This window comes from Crocuta crocuta, unplaced genomic scaffold (assembly GCF_008692635.1).
Source record: "Crocuta crocuta isolate KB4526 unplaced genomic scaffold, BGI_CrCroc_1.0 scaffold205, whole genome shotgun sequence".
NCBI lineage: Eukaryota > Metazoa > Chordata > Mammalia > Carnivora > Hyaenidae > Crocuta > Crocuta crocuta.
This window is the reverse complement of record NW_027530644.1, coordinates 986,734-1,011,260: the sequence shown is the minus strand read 5'-3', so window position 1 is coordinate 1,011,260 and position 24,527 is coordinate 986,734. Positions and strand designations below refer to the sequence as shown.

The 24,527-nt window shown below is 33.7% G+C and overlaps 1 protein-coding gene across 1 annotated transcript in view; it reads left to right on the top strand.

The window, feature by feature from the left end:
• The window catches only part of BMP5 (bone morphogenetic protein 5), a 113,939-nt gene that overhangs the window by 69,816 nt on the left and 19,596 nt on the right, over nt 1-24,527 (top strand). The window contains exon 3 of the mRNA XM_077769072.1: nt 6,797-6,945. Coding sequence (XP_077625198.1) covers nt 6,797-6,945 — 149 coding nt within the window. The remainder of the gene's footprint in view (nt 1-6,796; nt 6,946-24,527) is intronic.

Sequence of the window (24,527 nt, the reverse complement as noted above, 5' to 3'; positions counted from 1 at the left end):
CCTCCTATGATGTAAGTACTTCAATATAATTGACCACACACAAGGTAGCTGTCTAATCCCTCTGGACGACGATACTGTAAGGATTTATAGTAGGCATTTGACCTTAAGCAATTGTGGAAGATAGTTTAACAGGATATGTAAGGCTGTTTGCTCCACATTTGGTGCTGGAGTTGAGGTCCTCAGGGAAGACTGGAGGAAAAGATGGGTGTGAACTGGGAAAATGAACAAAGTAGAACCCGTGAAGATTGTCTGGTAGACCTGAGAACAAATTGGAACCTATCTTTAAGCCTCCAATTTCAACGATGCAGATGATTTCCTAGCTACCAAATCTTTCCTCATAGTGTCTGGGTACCTGATGTTGGATTCGGAGGAACTAAATAAGGAGATTTCAGTGGGATCTGAAACATCTGCCCCACACCAATAAGGGGAACCAGCAAATCTTGACAGTATGCCTAAAATGTAATAACACTTGATCATACAGAAGTCTTCCAAGCATAAATATGGCTACTGTTTCATTTTTACTTTCCAAATATTAACCAAATTTCTTTTGTGTCCAACCCAGGTCCAGAACTATATAGGGTAGCTGCAGTTGAGTCAAACTGATATAGTATAAAACCCATACGAGGAGTCAATAAATGTTAAATTGAAAGAGTGAATAAATGAATGGATGGGTAAATAGATTTACAAAATGTCTCAGGTCTCTCCTCGGCTCCAACTCTACCATCCTGTTTTAGGCTGGTGGCTCAGCTCATCCTTTTAGTATTCCAATCCAAAAACCAGTGGTCTTCCATATGGGGTGTAGTCAAAATATAGTTTGGGACTAAAGGGAGCTCCATGATCTATGAGAAAGTGTTCTGAAAATGATATTTAGATAAAACTGGAATCTTGTCCTCCAACTGCCTGAGTAATCATAGGGAATAATTTGGTTTCTTTTTAAATTTTCCCATCAATAAAATAACAGTTGGGTAAGTAATTTATATATCACTTAGTTCTAGTACTCTTTGATATATTTTGTTTACCTTCAGAGGTAGAATCCCAGACTAGCTGATTTCACATCAAGCATTCTGGTTCATAGTTTTTATTTTAGTTTGTAATGAGAATACTCTCTTTATTCAACTATTTAGACAGTAGAGGAAGTTAACATTTCAAACATTTAAAATTACATGCATAGTGTGCTACTAGTAAGGCATGTTTTGATACCGTAAATGCCTGATTATAAAGAAAACACATAATCATGATATTATCCTATTAAAATGGTATCTGTTTTACCCAAGTAAATGATCCAAAAAATGAGAGGGAGCTATTGAATATTTATATAATGTATTGGTTTATAAGTATAGATATATAATGGATGCAGTTAAATAATACAAAAATGCATATATATGCATATAATTATGTGTATATATTTTAGTCATGTTGTAGAAAATATTTATTAATATAGTCATAGTCCTTGTTTCACTCTCAAAATATATATATGAAAACTTTCAAACTTTTTACATGCATATTTGACATAATATCTATCACTGTAGCCATATTTTGAATCATATATCAAAGCATTACAAACCACATCATCTTCAGGTCCATTTCTGTTGTTTGAAAAGTAGCATGTCTTGAATTTTTGTATGATGCTGCTATTGGAAATACTGTGTTATCAAAAGCACCGGTATGAACGCGTTTTTTTCTTATTGTTTGTTTTTAGGCTTTTCTAGATGGATAAATATTATAACCGCAATCCAGCTTCTGACTCTATGCTTCTATATATGTGATTTTTAAGAGAGTGACTTACAAAGGCAGCTAATAATTGTATTTTCAAGACAACACACCCAAGAAGAGTTACTAAATTTCTTTGTGTCTTTTTATCTGCCGCCTTCTTATCATCTCCTCCCCATGACCCCCACCGCATTCTGCTCCTTCCTTTATCTTCCTCCTTTCTCCTTTAGTGGTAACCAATTCTATTGCTAACATCCATAAGCATCCCCAAATAACAATGATTCAGTTTACTTTATGGTAATGCACCTCCCCAAGTAATACTTTCCCAGACCCCACACGTCAAAATTAAGCGATTTAGAGCATCTGTGTTAGAACAGAGCATGTAAAACTTCATCGATAGAGTTTGCTTCTCATTTAGATAGATATTCAGATCATGTTATATTTTGTTCATTACAAAATGTTTTAAGGCAGTGCTTACCATACTATATTTTAAACATTGTGGAAATTGAAGCTGAAGAATTCCTTAATTGTTTAAGCCCTGTCTGGTCTCCAAATTCTTTCATTACATTACACTAATAGTTGCATAATGATGATAAAATTGTTTTAGTTTCTTCTATCATCATATTATGAAATAGATAGCCTCAATTTTTTCATTCCATTGATCTGTATTTTCAGATGAGTTGTAAGATGATGACAATTCATTGTTGAATTCTCACCCCTGCTGCTCGGTTTATAGTGAAGTACCTACCCTTCTGGTATTTTGAGACTCCCAAGGTGCATTTGCAAAACTCTTCCCTCTCTCAGTAAAATGAAAAGCACCCTTGCAAATCTGTATCTACAGGCCACCGATTTCCCATGATATTTTTAAACCTCTAGTCATGACTAAAGTAAAATCTGATCAAATGTGTTTGTAGGGAACTATAAATGTATATGTACATATGCAGATTATTTTTCACTGTTGAGTAACTATTTTTAATATATTTATTTCACATGCAAGAGGTCAGTATGCATGCTACAAATCCTTTATCTATTAAATATACCTGTATTTACCAACTGCATGATGAATTCATTTAGCTGTATAAGAAATTACTATGCTGATCTATATTATAATTTAGACAAATAATCACATTCTATCTGAAAAAGAAAAAATTCAAATTTTGGTGACTGCCAATTATTTTCATCAAGATAAATTTACTTTTACATATTTGTTTTTGAAAAAAATTCAGTGTTGTTAATTGCTAAAGCATAAATAAACATAGAACATTCATACCCAGAATAATTTATGCCTTGCAAAATATCTTAAAATAGTGTTATGGGCTGATTTGTGCCTCCTTTTCTCCCCCAATTCATTTATTGAAGTCCAAGCTTTCATTACCTCAGAATGCTGACCTTATTTAGAGATAGGGTCTTTGAAGTGATAATTAAATTAAAATGAGGCAATTATGGTTGCCTTATAAAGAGAGGGAATTTGGTCACAGTCAGATACATAGAGGTAAGATGATAGGAAGACACAGGAAGATGGCCATCCACAAAACAAGGAGACAGGCCTGGAACAGATCCTTCTCTCAAGCCCTCAAAGGAACCCATCTTACTCACTTCTGACATCTTGACTTGGACTTCCAGCCTCCAGAACTGTGAGACTAAAAATTTCTCTTGTTTAAGCCAACCAGTCTTTGGTAGTTGGTTTTTTTGTTTTTTGTTTTTGTTTTTTTTAAATTTACTTACTTGAGAAAGAATGAGAGAGAGAGAGCATATGAGCAGGGGTGAATCAGAGAGAGAGAACCCCAGCAGGTTCTGCAATGCCAGCGCAGAGCCCAATGTGGGTCTCAAACTCACAAATCACTAGATCATAACTTGAGCTGAAATCAAGAGTCAGATGCCTAACTGACTGAGCCATCAGGTGCCCTTATGGTACTTGTTATGACAACCTTCAGAACTAACACTGCCATTCTGAAATATTTGCTTATATACATCTATGTAAATAGACTTTATTGCCTTTGCTAGAATGCAGATTTTATTCTTGGTTTCATTATTATAATTGTAAAAACATACGAGATCCTATTATGGATTTATTTCTTCTACAAATAAATTTTCCTATGCATATATTTTCTCTCTACAGTATTCCTTTTAAATGAATTAATATTTTCAAGTATCTTTTATTAGACACTTTAAGATTTCTAGAAAAACATCAGGTAAAATAGTAAGATGAGGCAACTTTAACAAGTTTATTTCATACAGTTAATAGGACATAGTTATTATTTCTAGCATTTCTGATGATGTAAGTTCCATTTTTCAGTGGAGTAATTTTATATTTCAAAAGAAATCACATCTAATTTTCTACAGAACGAGTAGGAATTTATTTTTAAGAGACTGTTACGAAAGGTACTACATCAGTGATAATTGCAGAATTGTTACCATTGCGTTGATTAGCAATAGACTTGATTTTTCCAAAGCATATTCTGTTGCCTGTAGGTAATGCAGAAGAGCTTCTATAAAAGGGCAGAGGGAAAATTAAACATAGAATTTATCAGTCAAAAATAAAATAGCTTTGAATAGGAATAGGAAATCATGGAGCTTATGAAAGCAATGGAGACTTCGTAACTTTTCAGGGGGGAACTAGAAATGGATGGATTTTCCAGCCATATTATCTTCCTAGATTTACCCTCTAATGAATTTCAAGTTGTATCTCTGAAATTTGTATATTTAAGGCTTGACTGAATTCTCTGGCCGGTGCTTTTTCTAAATATCTGCATTAAAACTGAAACATTTTCCTCACAGACATGCTTGAAAATTTGGGGACTTAGCCATGGATAGTTTGGGTTTTTTTTTCTGGAAAAATAACATAATTTAAAAACAATAGAAAATATTACCTGAATAACTATCTAAAGATCTTTATTGATTAGTGGAAATTGCTCTCTACTCTCTACCTCTGTTCTTTTTTTGTTTTTCAATGTCTGTTTATATCATGCCAAGAGATGACATTAAAAGCTTTGTGGAGTTTAGTAGAACATGTACTGTATTGCAAATGAAAGCAGTTTTGACAGCAAGGTTGTACTTGAATATTTCCCAAGCTGTAGGGCAACTCCTTCTTTTTAAGAGCTAAAAATGTGATTAAATTAATCTAATATTACTGTCTTAAAGACACTTATCAAATATCTCAAGAATTTAATGATAATTTGTATTTTCTTGGTTTACCTGGTGAGTTTTCCAAATTAGGAAGAGGAACAATTTGATTGATCCCTTCCCACTAGGAATATAATGGGTTCTTAAGATTCAAGTGGAAACTAATTGTGTATTTTCACTGCATTATAGTATATATTTGTATATATATAGTATATAGTATATATTTGAGATGTCCTTGGTATCTCAAACTGAGTTCTATATTGGAATGAAAAGTTATCTGGAACCTTCCTTTAGTAAACATTATGATTAAAATTGTGAAGGAGAGGGGTGCCTGGGTGGTTCAGTCAATTGAGCATCTCATTTCAGCTCAGGTCATGATCTCACAGTCCATGAGTTCAAGCCCCACATCAGGTTCTGTGTGGATAGCTCAGAGCCTGGAGCCTGCTTCAGATTCTGTGTCTCCTTGTCTCTCTGCCCCTCCCTGTTTGCGTCTCTCTCTCAAAAATAAAATAAAAACATAAAAAATTTAAAAACAATAAAAAATAAAATTGTGAAGGAGAATGAAAGTTGCATAGTGGGTGTAGTATAGATGGATGATTTAAATAATCATAATGCATTTATTTTAACTTTCCTAGGTTAAGGAAAAGTTGGGATAAATCAAGTTGAAATAAAGAAATGAAGATACAGCTTCTTAAACATTGATAATTTTGACTTCTGTTAAAAATAAATGTTCAGTTAAAGTATTTTTCTTAAGAAATAATATATATATGATTGATTTGATTCATAATTTGCTTTTTACATTTTGTAAGCCATTTTCTAAATGTCTTGTGTGATGTAGTTAAATGGCAAATACAGTAGAACAGTATTTAACATAGTTGATATGACATAGCCTTGACTTTCCTCATACAAATAATGTCTTTAAACAGATTCAGCACAGTGTAAAAGGTCATAAAAATGCATAATAGTCTATTTCTATTCTGCTTTGAAGAAGTTCTAATGTTTTACCATTAACCTACCTGACCTTCAATTTCATCAATATGAAAGAGCTGTTGTCAAGATTAAATGTTGGAAATAGGTACCATTTATCTCTGAGGCTGCCAGTAGTAAGGAAATGATAAATAAAGCAACTCACTCTAATTCAACAAATATTCATACATTTGGAAATTTAATGCTAAAGTTAAGATTGATGAATGTTAATCACTGTGGAGATTTTTCTAAAACAACAAGTTCATAATTATTGCCATTACTGACCCCAGGGGTCTTGCGCATGCAGAGGATGTTAAAGCAAGTCAGGGTGCACCTGATGCTCGGTTCCTGGAATTCACCTTCTGATCCAATGGTGTGGTCTGAGACTCTCGCTTGGCCTGTGGCACCCATAAAATAATTATATAATCAAAATGGGATGTAATTAAAATTGGAAAGATGTATTATAAAAATGGGAAAATAATAAAAATGAATAAAAGGGAAACTCATCCCTAAGACAGATGCTTGTATCACATCATCCTGCCTGTGCTCCATTCTTTTAACAACCCACATTCATCATCCAAATTAGAGAAGCTACTTTCATTTCCATTTCTTTTCAGTTTAATCCTTGTTAGTGTGTACTTGCCACTGAAGGGTACATACATACAGTGGTTTCAGGGAACACTGATTATCAGACCAAATCTAGACCATAAAGGCAGTTTGTAAAGGCCAAGGAAGAGCAGGAAAATGGAAATCACTTTCAGATATTATTAATCTGCACCAGATTTGGGTTTGGGGCTCAACAATAAAAGGTTCTGTAATTTATTTACCCACCACTTGAGTCACTTGTTCCCCTTGTTCTTTAATTAACTTTTGTTCTTTCTTTTAACTTTTGTTATTTTAAAGAGAACTTTTGGAATGTTTTCACTTAAGTATAGGAAATGATGATTTTCTTTCACACTTTTAACTTTTGTTGTTGTTGTTGTGTTTTTCTCCCTAGGGATGCAGATCTGTTCCTGTTAGACACAAGAAAGACCCAAGCTTTAGATGTGGGTTGGCTTGTCTTTGATATCACTGTGACCAGCAATCATTGGGTAATTAATCCACAGAATAATTTGGGTTTACAGCTCTGTGCAGAAACAGGAGATGGTAAGCAATGCATTTCAAATATTTTTCATGGCACTAGTTATGACACCCTGAGAGTTACAGCTTTCTATACAATTTAACCAAGATACGTTTTATGCCTACAATATGCAAGGTAGCATCTGCCATAATATTGGTTAATTGATTTATAAATGTATTTACTCAATACCTATTTATTTTCAGCCTCTCTGGTGGGGAGAAAGAGGTAAAGAATTATTTGTTGTTCCTGGCTCTCAAAGAATTTTTAATCTAGTATTGAAGAACTGTGTGCAAAAAAATAGCACTACTATAACAACACCAAAAAGAAAGCTATATACAAAATGCTATATGGATCTATGTCTTGATTATGATGGTACTTATACAATTATATCATTTGTAAGAATTTATAGAACTGTAGATTGAAATAAATATTACTGTATGTAAAAGATATCTCAAAACTTGACTAAAAATAACAAAGACACACACACACACATATAATGGTGCTAGGGAAACAGGCAAAGGAGATACCAGTAATACAGGGGAAAAGGAAGGATGGGGATAGAATAAAAGAGGCATGAACTACTGCAGAAAATAACATCATTTGGTCTTAACCTATTCCAATATTTGGTCAAGGACAACAGCTCCAGGGTTAACTGTTAAGTTGGAGGTGCAGAGGGGGGTCTGTAGTAAATCTTCATTTTAAAGAAACTCCAGAAGTTATTTTTATGCTAACCAGTATTCATTGAGCAACTGTGTGGCACATGCTTGGCTAGATGCTGGAGGTAAAGTGGTATATTTAGGAATATACGAAGCAGGCTACATTGTACCTTACATCCTGCGAATGTTAGGGGCAGGCCCAAGGAGGGTGATTTATAAAAGGATGATTAATTAAAGGATGTACCTTATTTAAGTTTTACTCTTTGAGTTTTCAGCAGGATCAGGCAATATACACATTCACCCTAGAGTCTGCCCTACTCATTCCTCTTGTATTACACTACATCCTTGCGTAAAAAATACAGTTAAGTAAAAGTTGGGTCTGACTTGGGTCTCTTTCAAGGAGGTCCATTGCTGATGCATTACGACTTTACAGTAACATTGTGTTACCTATATAACCAGATTCATAGCTGAAGAACGATATTATAACCAATGTTGGTCCCCCAAGGATTGCATATATGAAATGAGATTGACAGATATAAACTAAATATATTACAGAGTTCATCCTCAGATCTTGATCTAGTAAAAGAGAGTTCTTAGTGTTATCAAAGAGTTTCAGACATTTTCCCACCAAATCTCAACTTTTTCATAGATTTTAATTACAGTGCTGAATTTATTTTTTTTACACAATTCAAATATTTTGAAGTATAGGTTATTTTTCAATTATGGCTTTGAGATTAGCATTGAGGATTTTCAGAGTTCAAGCATTATAAATGTAGACTGAGAAAGTACATATTTAAATAATCTTCCAAGAATTCTTACAATGTTAAACTACTGCACATTTATGGTCAGAAATGTGACTGGGAAATCAGCACTGTGGGGGTGAGCAGTCATTTCTTCCCTGGTATGTGGCCCAAACAAGAAAAATTAAATTAGTGGTATGTGCTTCTCCCAGTCTTCTCCCTAGGGAGATGCTTAAAATGTCTAACTAAACAACTCAAGAAATCTATGAAATATGATCAGCCTGTTTCCTTCTCATTCCCTACCCATTTGCACCCTACTTGTAAATTCTGAAATGACTCCTTTTTGTTTTTTTTCACTCCATCTTCTGTATCGGTTCTCTTTGCTTCACTATCTATGTAATTTGACTTCTGTCTTGCTTTCAATTTATGTTTTACTCTCTAAGAAACTGCTTTATATTTTGTAGTTTCCTCCCACTTCTTGATTTACTTCTCTTATATGTTAGAGTAATTTTACTTTAAGTTACTGCTGTGTTATTTAATAATATGGGAAGTTTGTTTTTGAACCTAAAATAAATAAATATTTCCTTTTTTCCCAAAGTTTCCAAATCCTTTATTTAAGAGTTAGGTTATATACAGCCTTTGTTGCTTCTCTTTATCTCTTTAATATTGTCTAATATTAAAATATGAAAATGGTTAAATGTGGTAGGCAAGCTGGCTTTGTGCCTTTAAGCAATACTTAAAACAGATTTTAACCAGAGCTACCTACCGCATATTTGGCCTTTGGAAAGCAAGTGGCCCTCCTGATCCTTAAGTTTTATTAACTGTGACCTTACAGAGAATATACTTGTGACATTTCTCTATAAATATGAATAACTAGATGCTTCAGCTTATTATTGCTTCATTCATTTCTACTGCTGATGTGCTCAATGTGATATTGTGATATTGCTTCAAATGGAAAGGACAAACCATCTTTAGTTTACAGTAATGGATTCTGAAAATGTTTACTTCCCAGCGAAAGTAATTGGCAGTCATAATACTTAGGAAAGTCTGCTTTCAAATTCACTTATTAATTATCCACTTATTCATTTGTTTGGCATAAAATTATTGAGTACCTAAACACGAAAGACAACATGTTAAAGGGCAATATAATCTGGAAGACAGACATATGTAGCTAATTTTAGAAAGGATAAAGCATTCTAAATGATGAAAATAGTAGTAAAATCATGACACTACAGGAAAATTGAAGAGAGAAGGTTTATTTCAAAAAAGTCAGAACCAAAAGGACGGTGGTTCCTGTGACTTTTAAGCCAGGTCAGTTCAATAAGATTTCAAGAAATGGAGATGAGAAGAGAGGGGATTGTGGGGGTATATGGGGTGGTGGTGAGAACAGGAAGAGAGAATTCATTCCTAGATGAAGAAACAATGTGAGTAACTGCATAGAATGGCAAATCTCATGCTATAGTCTGGAAAAAGTCAATAGTTCAGCGTTGGCCAGAACAACAATCATGTATGAAATATGACTGCAAATGCTATTAGAAAAGTGATTTGGAGACAAATCGTGGAAGGAAAATGAAATCTCACTTATGTATAATAGATTCTGGTTGCTTGATCACATGTCATAAAAGAACCAGACTTGCTGCTTTAATCAATCACAGCAACACATCGTATGAATTTTGGTTTCATGAGGTCATAGGATGTATATTTCTCCTTCACAGTTGGACCCTCTGTGCGTGGTACAATGAAGCTTGTGCATAGGTATTAAAAATGTGTCTTGAATGATCACTGAATGAGTCTGTGATTTAAAAGACTTTTATACACCACCTGCCACTGAACATGGTAGTCTTAAGAAGACATTCCAAACTATAACTTTTGGGTGATTATTAACCAAGTCAGTCTGGTGTAACACAGGAGCAGAGTTTTGTACCCAGCTTACAGTACAGTAGTTAAAACAGTGTAAGTCATAAGATGAGGAGAAAAGCAGTGATGTATATAATTAAATTTTGATTATCCTTCTCCTGCAAAAAAAAATAAATAAATAAAAACAAAAAACAAACAAACAAAAAAAACGTAAAGAGGCTGAAATATATTTTGGAAGTCAAAAGACTGCTGAAATCAAAAGTAGCATTATGATTCCTCAGAGGAACTGTGAAAAATATGTCAGTTTATGAAATTCTCTTTTTAGAAATTTGACAAATGAACTGGCATCGATTTGGCAGGAGAGTTTAAGGATATTCTATTGATTTTGTTTTCATACAGAATAATTCCCTGAACTCCACACATTTGTGTCAGCAAAATTAAGCAAGCATATGATCAGGCCAACAAAAAAGAAGCACTGCAGCTTCTTGATGGTCTAATCTAGAGATTCAAGTCATGGGTCCACCTTTGAATGTAAAATCAGTTTCAAAGTTCTCAAGCATTCTCTCATGGTGGTTAATAGACTTCTGTGGTAAGATAGACTCTCTTTATTAACAGCAAATGAGTGGGCTTAGGTCTGTCTTATAATTTGTTATAAGATTTTCAGCTTACCAAGTTATAAAAACACATTAATCATCTGACTTATTAGGTCTTTATTAAAATTGTTAATAAATCAATGTTATCATTATCCTTTATACATATATACATTCAGGGCTTATTACACAGATAGCAACTTAACAGAGCTTTTAAGACTAAGAGTTTCCTCCCAAACACTATAATTTCCACTGTTTGATGCTTTATATAGTTTAAACCTTCCAAGTAAATTAATTCTTTTTTCCAAGTAAATTAATTCTTTTTTCAAACTTGAGTTTATAGAGATGGAAAAACAAAGAGAGTATTTTTGGGTTCATTAGAATGTCTTAAAAAATCCTATGTTTTCAGACATTTTAGGTTTGGCAATACTCAGAATGAATTTTGCCAATGACTTTTTTTTCTTTCTATTCAAACCCACTTATACGTCAAAGAAAATTCAATCCGTATGTTTCTGATTCATTTGTATTCAAGTCATCAAAATGTTGTTTTGTCAGAGTATTGTTTAATGTCCAAGATGCATTGTAAAGTTCTTTTTTTAATAAGACTCTAATATCCATTTTTCCTCAAATGAATTTGTGGCACAATTACTAAGCATATCAAGTAAAATTTCAGACTTAAAGACAGAGATTTCAACATTTCACTGAATTTTGTAGTCAGATCAAGAAAGCATATTTCAGAGATATTAACTATGAAATTAAATTCCAATTATAATTGATGCTCAAAGAGAAAATAGAGAAACATATTGCTACAGATAACATAGAATTTAAAGTTTCTATACTTAATTTTTTTTGATACTTAATTGAAATAAGGAGGATAAATAAATAGAATGAATATCCCCATTCTGGAAATATAAATTCTAAGAAGAAATCGTTAGGAAAACTAGATTCATATCTTGGCACTGATTGGGGTACCTGGGTGGCTCAGTCAGTTAAGTGTCCACCTTCAGCTCAGGTCATGATCTCATGGTTTGGGGGTGTGAGCCCTGCGTTGGGCTCTGTGCTGACAGCTCAGAGCCTGGAGCCTGCTTTGGATTCTGTGCCTCTCTCTCTGCTCCTCCCTGGCACGTGCTCTGTCTCTCTCTTACAAATAAACATAAAAATTAAAAAAAAATTGGCTTTGACAAAGTAGTTCATATTTTAGCCATAGCATTAATAAAATGAGTATAATGGTAATTACTTACAATGACTGTGTGAGGCTATATTAGACACTAGGACCTGGCATATGGTAAGACAGGAATAAAAGGTCTTTATGCTGAATAGAACTAGAGAATTCAGAGACTTTTCACTTACTCCAGGTAACACTCATTTAATTTAAGATCATTTTTTTTTAAATATAGAGGTTGTATAGATGATTTAAGTGAGTTTTAGATAAATTCGCAAATGATAGTCCACTGGAAAAAGGTAAGATTATTCATATATGCTCTTAAACTTTGAGTTAGCAGCAGAGTGTATAGGTAGCTACATTATTATGCTCATGTCTAATAACTTTGGTTGATAAAGTGATTATTGGTAGGAAACTTTTAAATATATTCCAATCTGGAGCATAAAGCCAATAGAAATGAACACTCAGAGATACACGTCATAATTAATTGATTGCTTATATTGGTTATTCATAGGTACCAGAGATTATAAAATTATTAGTACTTAATATAGTTGCTTTCTTGAGTCCCAATCATCTTATTCTTAGAAAACATAACATAGATATTTTGGGGATAACCAATTACTTCATTGCAAATAAGGGAAACAAGTTTTTTGTCACTTAATGGATTTATCCATGTAGAGATAATTGATTAAAGGCTGGCCAGTATTACCATTAGAAACAATTTCCAAACCAAAGATGCCTCAGTATAATTACTAGTATTTGACTTTGTAAACCTATTAGTATCAAGATGGCTTCTTCCAAAGAAGGTAGAATTAGAAGCAGTATTTTAACATTCATAGAACATGTGGCTAAAGAAATACTGTCTTTGCTAATAAAGTCTTTGCTAAAAGGTCTTTCCTGAATATGTCAGGCTGATATTTACCGCACATTGCATAAAATTCCTACTATATAAATACCATTTTCTATAAAATAATCAGAAAATGGAAGATACTGTATGAATTCATTGGAAGAACATCAGAGAAGACCTTCCAGAAAGTGAACGAAACAAACCATTGTAATTATTCCTCCTCCTCAGATTGTAATCTGACCCATGCTGGTCAGCAGCTATTTCCCAGACATTGTAAAAGGGTAAAATTGGAGCATTTTTTTCTGCTTGTTAGTGTGCAAGGGTTTTCTCTGTTGTATTTTTAGAAATTACACATATCAGAGGTTTTCTAAAGGCACAATTTAATCTTCTATTATTTTCACCAACATCTACATTAATAATAAGAAATAGAATTACTCTTTTTTTTTCTATAGCCGTGAGGTTTGTGTTAATTGCTAATTTTCCTACTTAGTGCAGGGTAATTCAATATACTGATAAAAATTTTCTTCAAAATTGCAGTATCCTGCAATGTCTTTTAAATATGCTGAGTTAAAAAGTCAGATTTTTAAAAAATTCACTGGCATCTTTTGAATTACAGAATCTTTATTCCTAATTAGAAAAATATATCCTGGTATCTATAGTCCTCATGTCATTATGTGTTAAATGGATGTATAAGTTTCTAACTTGATATCCGTTTAAACTTTAGTGAATGCAAGCATGTTGATGAGACAGATAAAGAGTTCTTAATGTAATATCTGCTTCCACTTCATGTCCTAGAATCTGCTAATTTCAAATGGAAGTATTTGGTTAAATAACTGTTGTGTTATCCTACGGGTTCCTAAGACAGTCGTTTTTACCACAGGGGAAAAATCTCCAAATTAAGTGCCTGTGTTGTCAAATGACTATTTATCTGTGTCAAGGGTCAGATGATCTATGTGGCCAGTTAATCTGAATATCAGCTGACACAGTGCTAATAAGTAGCAGAAGAAATTCAGAGATCAAGGGTGATATTTTTCTTTTTGTCTTGCTGTTTTGACTACAGTTTCTCATTATTTATCTAAGTTTAAAAAGTTGAATTATGTCTACTTATCAGAGGATCTTTTAAACATTTTGAGATTTGATAATATTCTCTTCCCTTATCTGAACTTTATCTTATAAAGCAATTAAGTCATTTTTGTTCATAAAACCATATGGCTCCCTTTTGCTGAATTTATGATGATGACAGTTGGTTTCAAATAAATAAATGAGAAAGACTGCACATCCAAGAAACTGCAAGAATTGCATATCTTGCTAAATGTTCTGAAAATAAAAGGGAACATATACGCCTATGATTTGTTCTAGGTAAATATTAGTATAAAGAAAATAGTTCTTTATGTACTGTTTAACGGTAAGGATAATTAGAGCATACTTGCTTGGATTTTAGATGAATATTTAGAAATAAATTAGGAAGATAGTTGAAGAAGAGTTCACTTTAAATAATAAATAAATANAGGCACAAGAAGAAAAGAAAGGCCAAACAAGTGGAAGTTAATGGTGAGGGAATGGGCTACATGTGACTGGGAGAATTCACCATTTATTTGGCCTTTTTCTAAGTATCGTTACATTACATGAGATAATTATCAGGTAATTGTAATTTATGAGCATAAATTTATATTTTAAGCATTATACATATATAAATATTATATTCAGAGAGGGAGAGTGCAGTTAGTAGAAATATACCCTCTTAAAGGAACCTGGTTTTAAATAGTTACATTCAAATCAAAACTCAGGATATAAAAAAATCAAGGACGGAGAAACTGGTAAAGAAAAGAAAGAAATGTTAGACATCTCATAAACTTTCTTTTGGGATAGCACATGTAGGTGAATGGGTGCACGCATGCACATGCATCTGTATATAGAAGGAAAATATTCAGTCAAACACATTCTTAAGTAATCATGGGAGGAATCAGATACAAGTTCACAGTTGATAATCTATAATTACTAAGGTTTCTAGAGAGTTCTTATTACAGCATTTTGACAGATTATATTTTCTTTTACTTTAAGGGCCACAATAGCTTGTTCAGTATCATAACAAAATATAAAACTTAATCTAAACTTTTCCAGAACATTTTCTCTAAAGTGGCTTCAGTTTCTATCTTATTTCTATAATTATAATTATATATTATAATTTCTATAAGTTCAAAAACATTACAGCATAAATTAATCAATGGCAATGTATTAGTTCTAAACAATCTTTCTTTGTATGAATCAAGCCATGGAGAGATATTTAAAATATAGCTAGAAGAGGGGTGCCTGGGTGGCTCAGTCAGTTAGGCGTCTGACTTCAACTCAGGTCATGATCCCGCAGTCTGTGACTTCAAGCCCTGCTTCGGGCTCTGTGCTGACAGCTGGGAACCTGGAGCCTGTTTCAGATTCTGTGTCTCCTCTCTTTGTGCTCCTCCCCACTTGTACTCTGTCTCTCTCTCTCAAAAATAAATATTAAAAAAAATATTAATTAAGGAAATAAATAAAAGATAGCTAGAAGAAACAAACTACATTGGTCACTTTATGTGAATGATTCAGAAAAGTTTCCATGGAGAAGAATTCCTGCATCTTTATGGTAAAAATGTCTACTGAAAATAAGTATGACATAGATTTCTCTTGTGGTTTAAAGCCAGTATTGTTAATTTTCCAAAACCATGTAGGCTGTGACCTATGGGTTTTCTAACTTGTGTAATGTCTTAAAGCACATCAGAGAACATAAATCTTTCCTGTATGCTTTAGATTTTTGCTACTTTCCCACTGCATAAAAATGAGCAAAATCATCAATATGTCTTTCATAGCTAGAATAACAACATAAACATTGGAGCACTGGTAAATTTGTACTTTGTTCAACCCAAGACTTTATTAATTCTCTTATTAGTCATATATAGTTTTCATAAACTGTACTTCATATATTTTCAACCTAACTCTATTTATCAAAATTTATCTTCTATCTACATAAAGATCTGCTTTTTTATACCATGATTTTGGCAATATTTTTTGCCAACATCAATTATTTTTCCATGCTAATATTTCATATTTTTTAGGTCTTTATGATTAATCTAAGTTTTACTTCCTAGGTACATCTTTAGTTCATTTTAAATTAATATTCAAACTATGTATTTGCTATGATGGTCAGTTGCAATAATATTAATAACTAATGGAAACTAGCACTTACTGAGAGCTTATTAAGTGCCCGACATTTTGCTAGCTCTTTAAATGAAATGTCTACTTTATCCTCGCTATTATCCTATTTCATATGTGAGGAAACTCAGCCTTAGAAAGGTTAAGAATTTTGCCCATGAATCTAATGATGATTTATTTTCAGAGCCAGCTCCTATATACTATGACTCTCACAAATTATATGAATTTTGTACAAATTCCAAACTGAAAAAATAAATGTAATTTTATAATTTCCAAATAAAACAACACTATTAATAATTATTGTTACGGGACAGCATTGAACTCCCAACCTTTTGGGAGTTACGTTTGAGTTTTTATTTTCTGTCTGGCGTTGAATTGTGATCACCTTTTGTTACCACAAAAAGTAACAGCATTTTAACCATATTTTTTGTTTTCTAAATCTCACTACTTCAGTATTTCTTTCAGCCCCTACACAATTATAGTTAATTTGATACATTCATAAATCGAAAAGAAGTAAAAGTAGTGATTCACTTCAACATGTAATTAAATTTAGCCAATTTTCTTTATTTTGACTTTAAAAATGAACATCCTTTCCCTTTGTACAGTATATCTCTCACTAATGTATTTTGATAGGCTCTCCTGTCATTTTCTCTCCCTTAATCCATATTCCGCATCATGGAATCCTCATATCTACCTCCATCACCACCCCTTTTAATGTCAACTGATGCTCAAGTTTGTAGTTTAAGCCAGGGTGCAGGAAACTTGCGCTGAGGCTAGTCAAACATTCAGTTTCCAAATTCTATTAAATTATTTTACAGAAAGCAGTGTGAAGGCAATTCTTTCTCCTGTCTCAACTTCCCACCTCCCGGCTTCAAAGCTGGCAGTGAGTTGGTATTGTTTCAGCCCTAAAGAGATCATGGACTACCTGAATTGTGTTTTGGGAGCAACACATTAGGGTAATTTTTACTCCCAAAATTGAAAAATAAATCCTCTGGCAATGAAACACATTTTTAATTTGTAATCGTGTTTTGTTTTGTTTCCCTATAAGGAGAGCTTAATTGGGTGAACCATGACTGCTTTTCTAAAAACCTTGTTTTTGAACAAAATGATTAGAATGTAATTTATAAATCCTTTAGTTCTGTCGGAAAGGAAGAATCATGATTCTGATTTCTTATACAATGTGTACATTATATTTGTTATCTGATCAGTATGCTGAAATGGGCCTCTCATAGCCTAATTCAATCTTGTATAATGGTTCATAGAGGAAAAATAATTTTCCTTTATAAATAGACGTTGATTGTGGAATATATTCAGTAATAAACGGAAAAACTTGAATTTGCTCTTTTACCATGTCCATTTATATCCAATGTTTTAAAACTAGGTTTTAAAGGCAATTTTCTTTGTTTTAATTTATAGTATGTTTATATTTCAATGAGAGACACATGGTAAACATAATTTTCTTATCCAGATTTTATCATCACAACTCAAAAACATACGTGAATAAGAATTTTAAAATCCATGATTTAAAGTAAGCAGGGACAAACAGGAGTTAGTCTTGTTTCCTTATCTGGTGAAAGATGTATTTTACCATTTTTTAGATTTCCCTTAATGAAAAAGGATATGGAAGTGTTTGGCTACATCTGTATTTCTGTTTTTGATTTTCCCTAATTCAGAACAGTAAGCATGGATCACCAGTCTTGCCAAACAAATGCCAATGTCAGGAACATAAGCCAGTTTTTGTTGTTCATTATATTCCCTATTCTAGACTCTAATTCTGGTTTAACTAATGATCTGAGGGTAAATATTTTCATGGTAATATTAATTTAGAGCCATGAACAATATGAGATTCTCCTTATTCTCATCATACACTAGAGTTAACTCTGTGTTTCCCACTCTTCTCTCCATTGTGAGTTTAACCTATTGCTGATCCGTATTTCTTGAAGACATACTGTGAAAATAGAGCAGTGCTGGTTTTGCATCGTGAGCAGAGAACACAGTGGGAAGAAAAGAGAAGTTTTAGTGAGTATAAGGCATGAGCAGCTGCTGTATTCTGTGCAGCTGAGAATTCACCTTTGGCACACCTGGTGTCAGCTCACATGGGAGAGGAGAAAATCAAAAGAGAAACAAAAGTGTCTGACAACCAGAGCCAATAGTTGTGTTGCTAGAGGTGATCAGAATTTGAAAGTAGGGGGAAAATACTCTGATAACGAGATTACATATCTCAGCTCCTTAAAAATGAATGCTTATTTCTCTGTAGTGTGACAAGTTGCAATTTGAGTGGAATAGAAACTGGGGAAACCACGTGCCCTTTCATGGCTGATAAGAGTTGAATCCCTATTTTCCTGCTTACTAGGGAAAGTCCAACCTTGAACTTAACAAAACAAGCACCTATAACACTTCTTCCAAATGTTACGTGTGTGTCACTGACAGATCTGAGATGGGTGGTTTTCCTCAAGTCTTTGCAAGGTGGAAAGCAGAGACCCAAGACAAAGCATCAGCCCTAACCAATCCTTAACAAAGGGGAACACTTAAAGGGATAGCATACTACTTTAGGATTGACAGGGCTCAGTGAAAAATCTGATCCTTCTCTGAGTGTTATTTTAGTCAGTTTTCAAGTGTAACTCTTGTGTGATTGCAAGGTGTAAATAGTGCATATAAATCAACTAGCAAGATATCTACTTTCAATAGATGGCAGCTGTTTTGTCATCAGAAGTATTGTATTAGCTAGCCTTCTCAATTTCCAGTTTTCTTGATCCTTTTGAAGAGAATGCTTATAATTTCTTTTGGGTACTCATTATATTCATATGCAGAGGTAGTCATGTGTTTTCTCTCTGAAGTGATAGAGCTGGTGGAAATATGAAAGATCTACTTAGGCTATGAAATCAGATAATGCTGCTGACCCAGGATGACCAAAAGGTTACACTCTTGGAACCCAGCTATTATTTTGCATGCAGACAGCTAAAAAGGATGCACTTGCTCTGGGGAACACCATGCATGACCTCATGGTGGTATGAGATCTCATTTTCGACTGCTCCCTTATGTGAGGCAGGCTGGTTTATATTCTTGCCATAGCCAGAGACATGAGAAATGGGTGAAGAAAAGCTCTTACTTTTTTTCACTCAAAAAAAATGTTTTGTGATCCAACCTTCAAATGTGAAGGAAAGAATTAAATCTCAAATGCCTTAACTCTTTTTCCCCCCCAAAACAGATACTTACCCTGGTGTACATTTTAGAAATCTTGGTATCAGGTCTTTTCTGCATATTTTGGAAAATACCTTTTACTCTCTTCATTCTCTTTATTAGGTGTCAGGATAAATCTCTTTCATTTTGGTGGTAAGGACTAGTCTAAAGTAGTCTATAGCTGGTCTGGAAGTAGCTTATGATTCTTTCATGATTTATCAAACTGAAAGGAAAGATCAAACATTTAATGAGTCATGCTTTTCTCTATGATGACAATTCTTCTGAATAATATATCCTATAAACTGATAAAAATGAATGATTCTTTTAGATAGTCATCAGTTTCCCAAGTAACTGCATTTCATTCATTTTAAAGGCCACTTTCACCTACTAGAGATAAAATGAAGTGCTATCAAACAAACTAAAACAAGTTTGGTTTCTAAAAGTTCTGTTCACTGATTTCTTAACCCACAGAAATAGTGTTTCAAGGCTCTTGGTCGATTTCTGCAGAAACTCTGCTGTTATAGTTTTATTTAAATCTATGATTTAAAAGAAAAGAAGTGTAGACTTTTTATTTTAAAAAGTCACATCAGAACTGGAAAAGGGCTAAAAATAATCCACTCTTCTCATGGTTTTGTGAAAAGAATGTTTCTGCTTTCTTAAAATAAATGAGGACTGTGAGACCAACTGCTAACCAATCTTTGGGGAGTATGTGACAGATGATGTCTGTAAAGCTTGTAGGGTCTCAGAGGAAAGGCGCTATATATAAAGAGAAGAGCTATTAAAAAATAAGTGCTTATGTGAAGGTAAACTGCAGTTCCTAGTTTAAGATTCGTATTTCCACAAGCTCAAAATAAGGCCTGAGTGAGAAACATTTGTGGGGCTTGTCAGGCCTGAGACAGTAAGCCTCCTCATTTCAGAATGATGTCCCATGGAAGGCGGCTGATCATTTTCCATCACCTCAGCCCCACCCTTGATGCAATAAAACACTTTAGTGTTCTGGACAGCTTCCACAACTAGGCACAAACCTCTGGCCCTGCTCCTTTATGGTCTTCAGCCTTTCTTCCCCCAGGCCCTCCTTCCTCGAGTCTCAGGAGTTTCAGTTCTGAACTGTTTGCATGCCCCACCCCGTGCGCCTTGACTCATCATGGCAATGTTTGTGACCAAACACTCTATTTTTTTTTTCGAATCCTCACTGCCTTTTCAAACTGTGGGGCATTAACAGTCCCTTCAGCAAAAATTTAAAAAAAAAATCAACCCTTTAAAAAAGTATCTTCCTTTTTTAAATGTCTTTACCCTTCACACACCCGTTAGAGGAAAATAATTTTTTTTCTACTGTTACCAGGAATGGTAAACACAGTTCTTGTCTTCAGGTAATTCTCAACTCCTAATTCATGTCACTGTGTCAGGATATGGTTCCCAATTGGCCTCCATGGATTTCATACTTCCGGTGTGTCATTTCTCTTTCATTATCAGCCACAGAATCTTATCCTATTCACATATATTATGACATTTGTCCCTTCTTTTGTTTTTAAGACTTTTTAATAATGAATATATAATTGTAAATATACCATATTTCATCTAAAATAGTGATTATTTTTAATTTACTCTTTTAAATGTCAGTATAAAGAGAATGGAAAGATCTAGCAAAGGCATTGCATGAAGTGCCCAGCTTGTCAAATAGGGCCCCAGAATTACTTTGAAGAATAAACCAGAGATATTACTACCTTGTATTCTAGAGTTCAAAAAAAAATCTTTCCAGATACCACTTAACTGTGAGTTTCCGGCAACATGAAATAGTTTCAAGTCCCAGCTCTTCCTTGTTTTTGTTTGAGATTACAAGGCAATGTAAATTCCCTAAAACAAGAAAATTTTGAGCTCAAATGTAAAATTCTGTTTGTGATACTTCAAATCCGTGTGCTTATCTCTGGCAATAGGGAGTTTACTATAAAATTAGAAACTATGCAAATTTCATCAAATTATAATGGAGTTGAAATTTATAGCTGGAATATAATATGCTTAATTTAAGTTAATTTGAGTTAAAATGTATATGGAATTTAAGTAGACAGAATTCTCTCTTCCCCACATTCCTTAAAATCTGATATAAAAATGATTTAGTCTGTATGCTGGGTAGAGAATTCTGCAATTTTAAATCATCTGTTTCTAAAAAAGGGTAGAATTCCAATATAATTTAGAGTCACAGAAACTATAATTTAAGAGCACTAGAATCAAATTTAATCATAGATTGAAAATAAATGCAGATCAAGAGGATATGTGGATGAGAAACAATGCACATAGAGTGACATAGAATGATTTGTCTTCTTTGAAATAGTCCATAAAGGATGCTGCAAGAGTCTTTTTCGAAATGAAGGGAAGGTAATTTGGGCACTGGTTTCATCACAGGTGTTTCGGGTTAAGCAGTCAATTACCATGGGTTTATAGGAGAAGAAAAACAAACGGGAATTTATGCAAACATCTTAGAGCGATATCAACGTTAGACTGATAAATCCTCAAATGAATGTTTTTCAAATTGTGTATTCTGGAGGAAACTAAATGCTCATATTTGGAACCACTTACCCTTATAATATCAACATGCCTCTGAAGAGCTGTTTTATGTCAGAGCCTCCTTTAACAACCCTCTTTTAAAGAAATAAACATTTTGAAAATCACATTTTCCAAAAAGAATTGTCTGAGATACAACACTAGTAAGTTTGGGATAGATCTTTTGTTTGCCAGTCTACCTTCTCTGGGACTGTAAACGTGAGATGGATGGTTGTGCCCTTAGGCACATGTGAATACAATCCCCTGACCCTGGTGCTTATACAAAGTCGTAAGGGTCAGAGTAGCAGGTCTGAAAGTCTCAAATCTCCAGCTTCAGTTAAGGCAAAATTTAGTAGGTTAGAACTCCAGCATTATATACTTTCCTCTTGGATTTTTGTGTGAGAAGAATAATCATTTCTTTACAAGGTATCATCCGAACCCCAACTTTACTCACTGTGCAGTTGATAAAACTGAGAAATAATATAGCCATATATTTGCTGCTCAAATTGTTTCTTTTCTCTATTCTCACTGGGACATTGTCCTGAATTTATACCTTCTGGGTTCACCTTTTTCTTGGGATGAATTCTTTCTCATGAGGTTGTTCTATACTCCATGCCTGGTGAATTAAACTTAGCAATGTTCCAGCTATGCCTAGACAGGTCTAAATCACAAGGAGATGAAGGCTGGGCTCCAGCTGGTGTCCTTATCATCCTTTTATTTAATGTTCTTTTCATTACCCAACCCCATTTCCATTTTCACTGTATATCCAATCCTTAATCCTTATATATCTGTTGATTTTAACTAGAAATCAAAAATATGGATCACCTTTGGGGGAAAAAAAACCATGATGATACATACCTACATATAATTTTCCTAAATCAAAATGTTTTAGGTAGACTTCTTTCTTTATATATCTGCACTATCTAAAACATGTACATTTAAGAAGAAAATTCAACACTTTTAAATACATCTTATGGAAGATTCACTATTTTCAATACGTGCAATATAGTCTGGGTCTCATTAGCACTTTTAGCAAAAACAACTGTTCAGTCATTCAAAAGGTTTAGTCAACATCATTGGTACAGGTATATTGTGTCTGAAGGAGTGGTCACATAGTGTTCTATTGGTAGCTCAAGGCCAAGTGTAACTGAGCAAGCATTAACTTATGGAATCTTAGTAGTCACCTCGCTGCTGAAGTAAAAAGGAAACCAAGAGGAAACTTAATAATATCAAAAGTTATTTTAAAGGGAGTTCACATTGGTTTGAAGACTACTTTGCTTCACACACAATATCCACCTTTGTAAAGCCCAAGAAACCCATATTTGTAACATACACACATCTTTACAGTTTTCAGAACATAAATCTCTAGGACAGTATGATTTCTGCACAGATAAAAATTAAAATATTGAAAGTCTTTAGAATGATAATGAAAGAAACTCTCTTGCAAACCGAAGGAAACTTGGAACTTTGTGTTGAGTGCTTATTTAACTATAAAAGAGGCAGTGTGTGTCGTAATGAATGGAAAACCGATTTTACTCTATTCCATTTGTGAACATCTTGTGGCAACCTATTTTAGTATTAGAGAGATCATATATTAAAATGATTTCTGCAGTCACCAATGTATACAAGTAAAAATTTAGTTCCTGTTAAATTAACACTTCATTAAAAAAATCAAAATAAAAGCTCAACAAATACATTTTATGTTGTACTGCAAGATAGAAAAAAAATTTTTTGAAGAACAGATTGCCAGTTATTCTATTCCGTAACAGCTAAGTTTCTCAGTTCTTTTTTTTTTTTTTTTTTCTTTTGCTGAGCTCTCTGTCACTGGAAACATCTTAAACCAATTTCAAGTGCTACACCTGAATAAACATGTTGTAAAAGTGTTTATGTATTGAAGTGGGTCAGTTCAAGGTATGGTATTTGGCTGGAACTTCTAATTTCTCTTTTTACAGCAAAAGGGCTGCCAGAAGGAGGAAGTCTGAGCTGAATTAATACATTTGTTACAGTGGAAGTCGAATGGAAACTGCTCTGACCACAAATCAAACTGCCTCTTTCATTTATGCCAGTGATAGAGTTTTTCTAAGAAATATAGACTCTGGCATAGAGCCACTGTAAGTTTGCATTTAAAAGAGAAGCCTATATGCTTATTTGTTTAAGGTTTGCTGCTTTGATTATTTGTAAGTTCTTTCTTTGGTAGGACTGAGCCTAGTGGCATTTGTGAGGCAGATAGCCATTTTTATAACTGTGGGAACTGACTGACTTTTCCTGAGACATTGTAGAACAATTGATGAGGATATGGATGCGGCTTGGATTAGCACGCACTCTTCATTTTTCCCTTTTTAACCAATACCTCCACATTTAAAGGACCTCTGTGTCCCTCCCAACAGCTGCACAGCCTCACATGACACAGTCTCATTTTCTGACGGTAGAAGGTCTCTGCACAATACAAGTATACACAAAAGTGTTTATGCTGCCAAAATAAATTTTGTTAAGAGCAAGAGTTTATTTGCTAAAATGCCATTGATGCCGTTTCAAGGACTTGTTTTCCTTCTCTTTCTTCTAAGGTGGGTCAGGTCTTATAACAGACTGAGGTTACTCCACAGTCTTTACTGAATAAATATTTTAAGAAAACATGCTCATCTCTCAGGGGGCGAGGCAGAGTCAATCATGCACATATTTCAAACCACATTATATATTACTCTTAAAAGATTAGTAACTTCTGTATCTAGAGTAGGAATTTTGTGTGAGGTTTTAGTAATTCTCAGCTAAATTTACAACCTAAGGTTAAATAGTGACTCCTCCTTGGGTGATTTTCATGGAACTAGATATCAGACTAGAACTAGACTATATATATA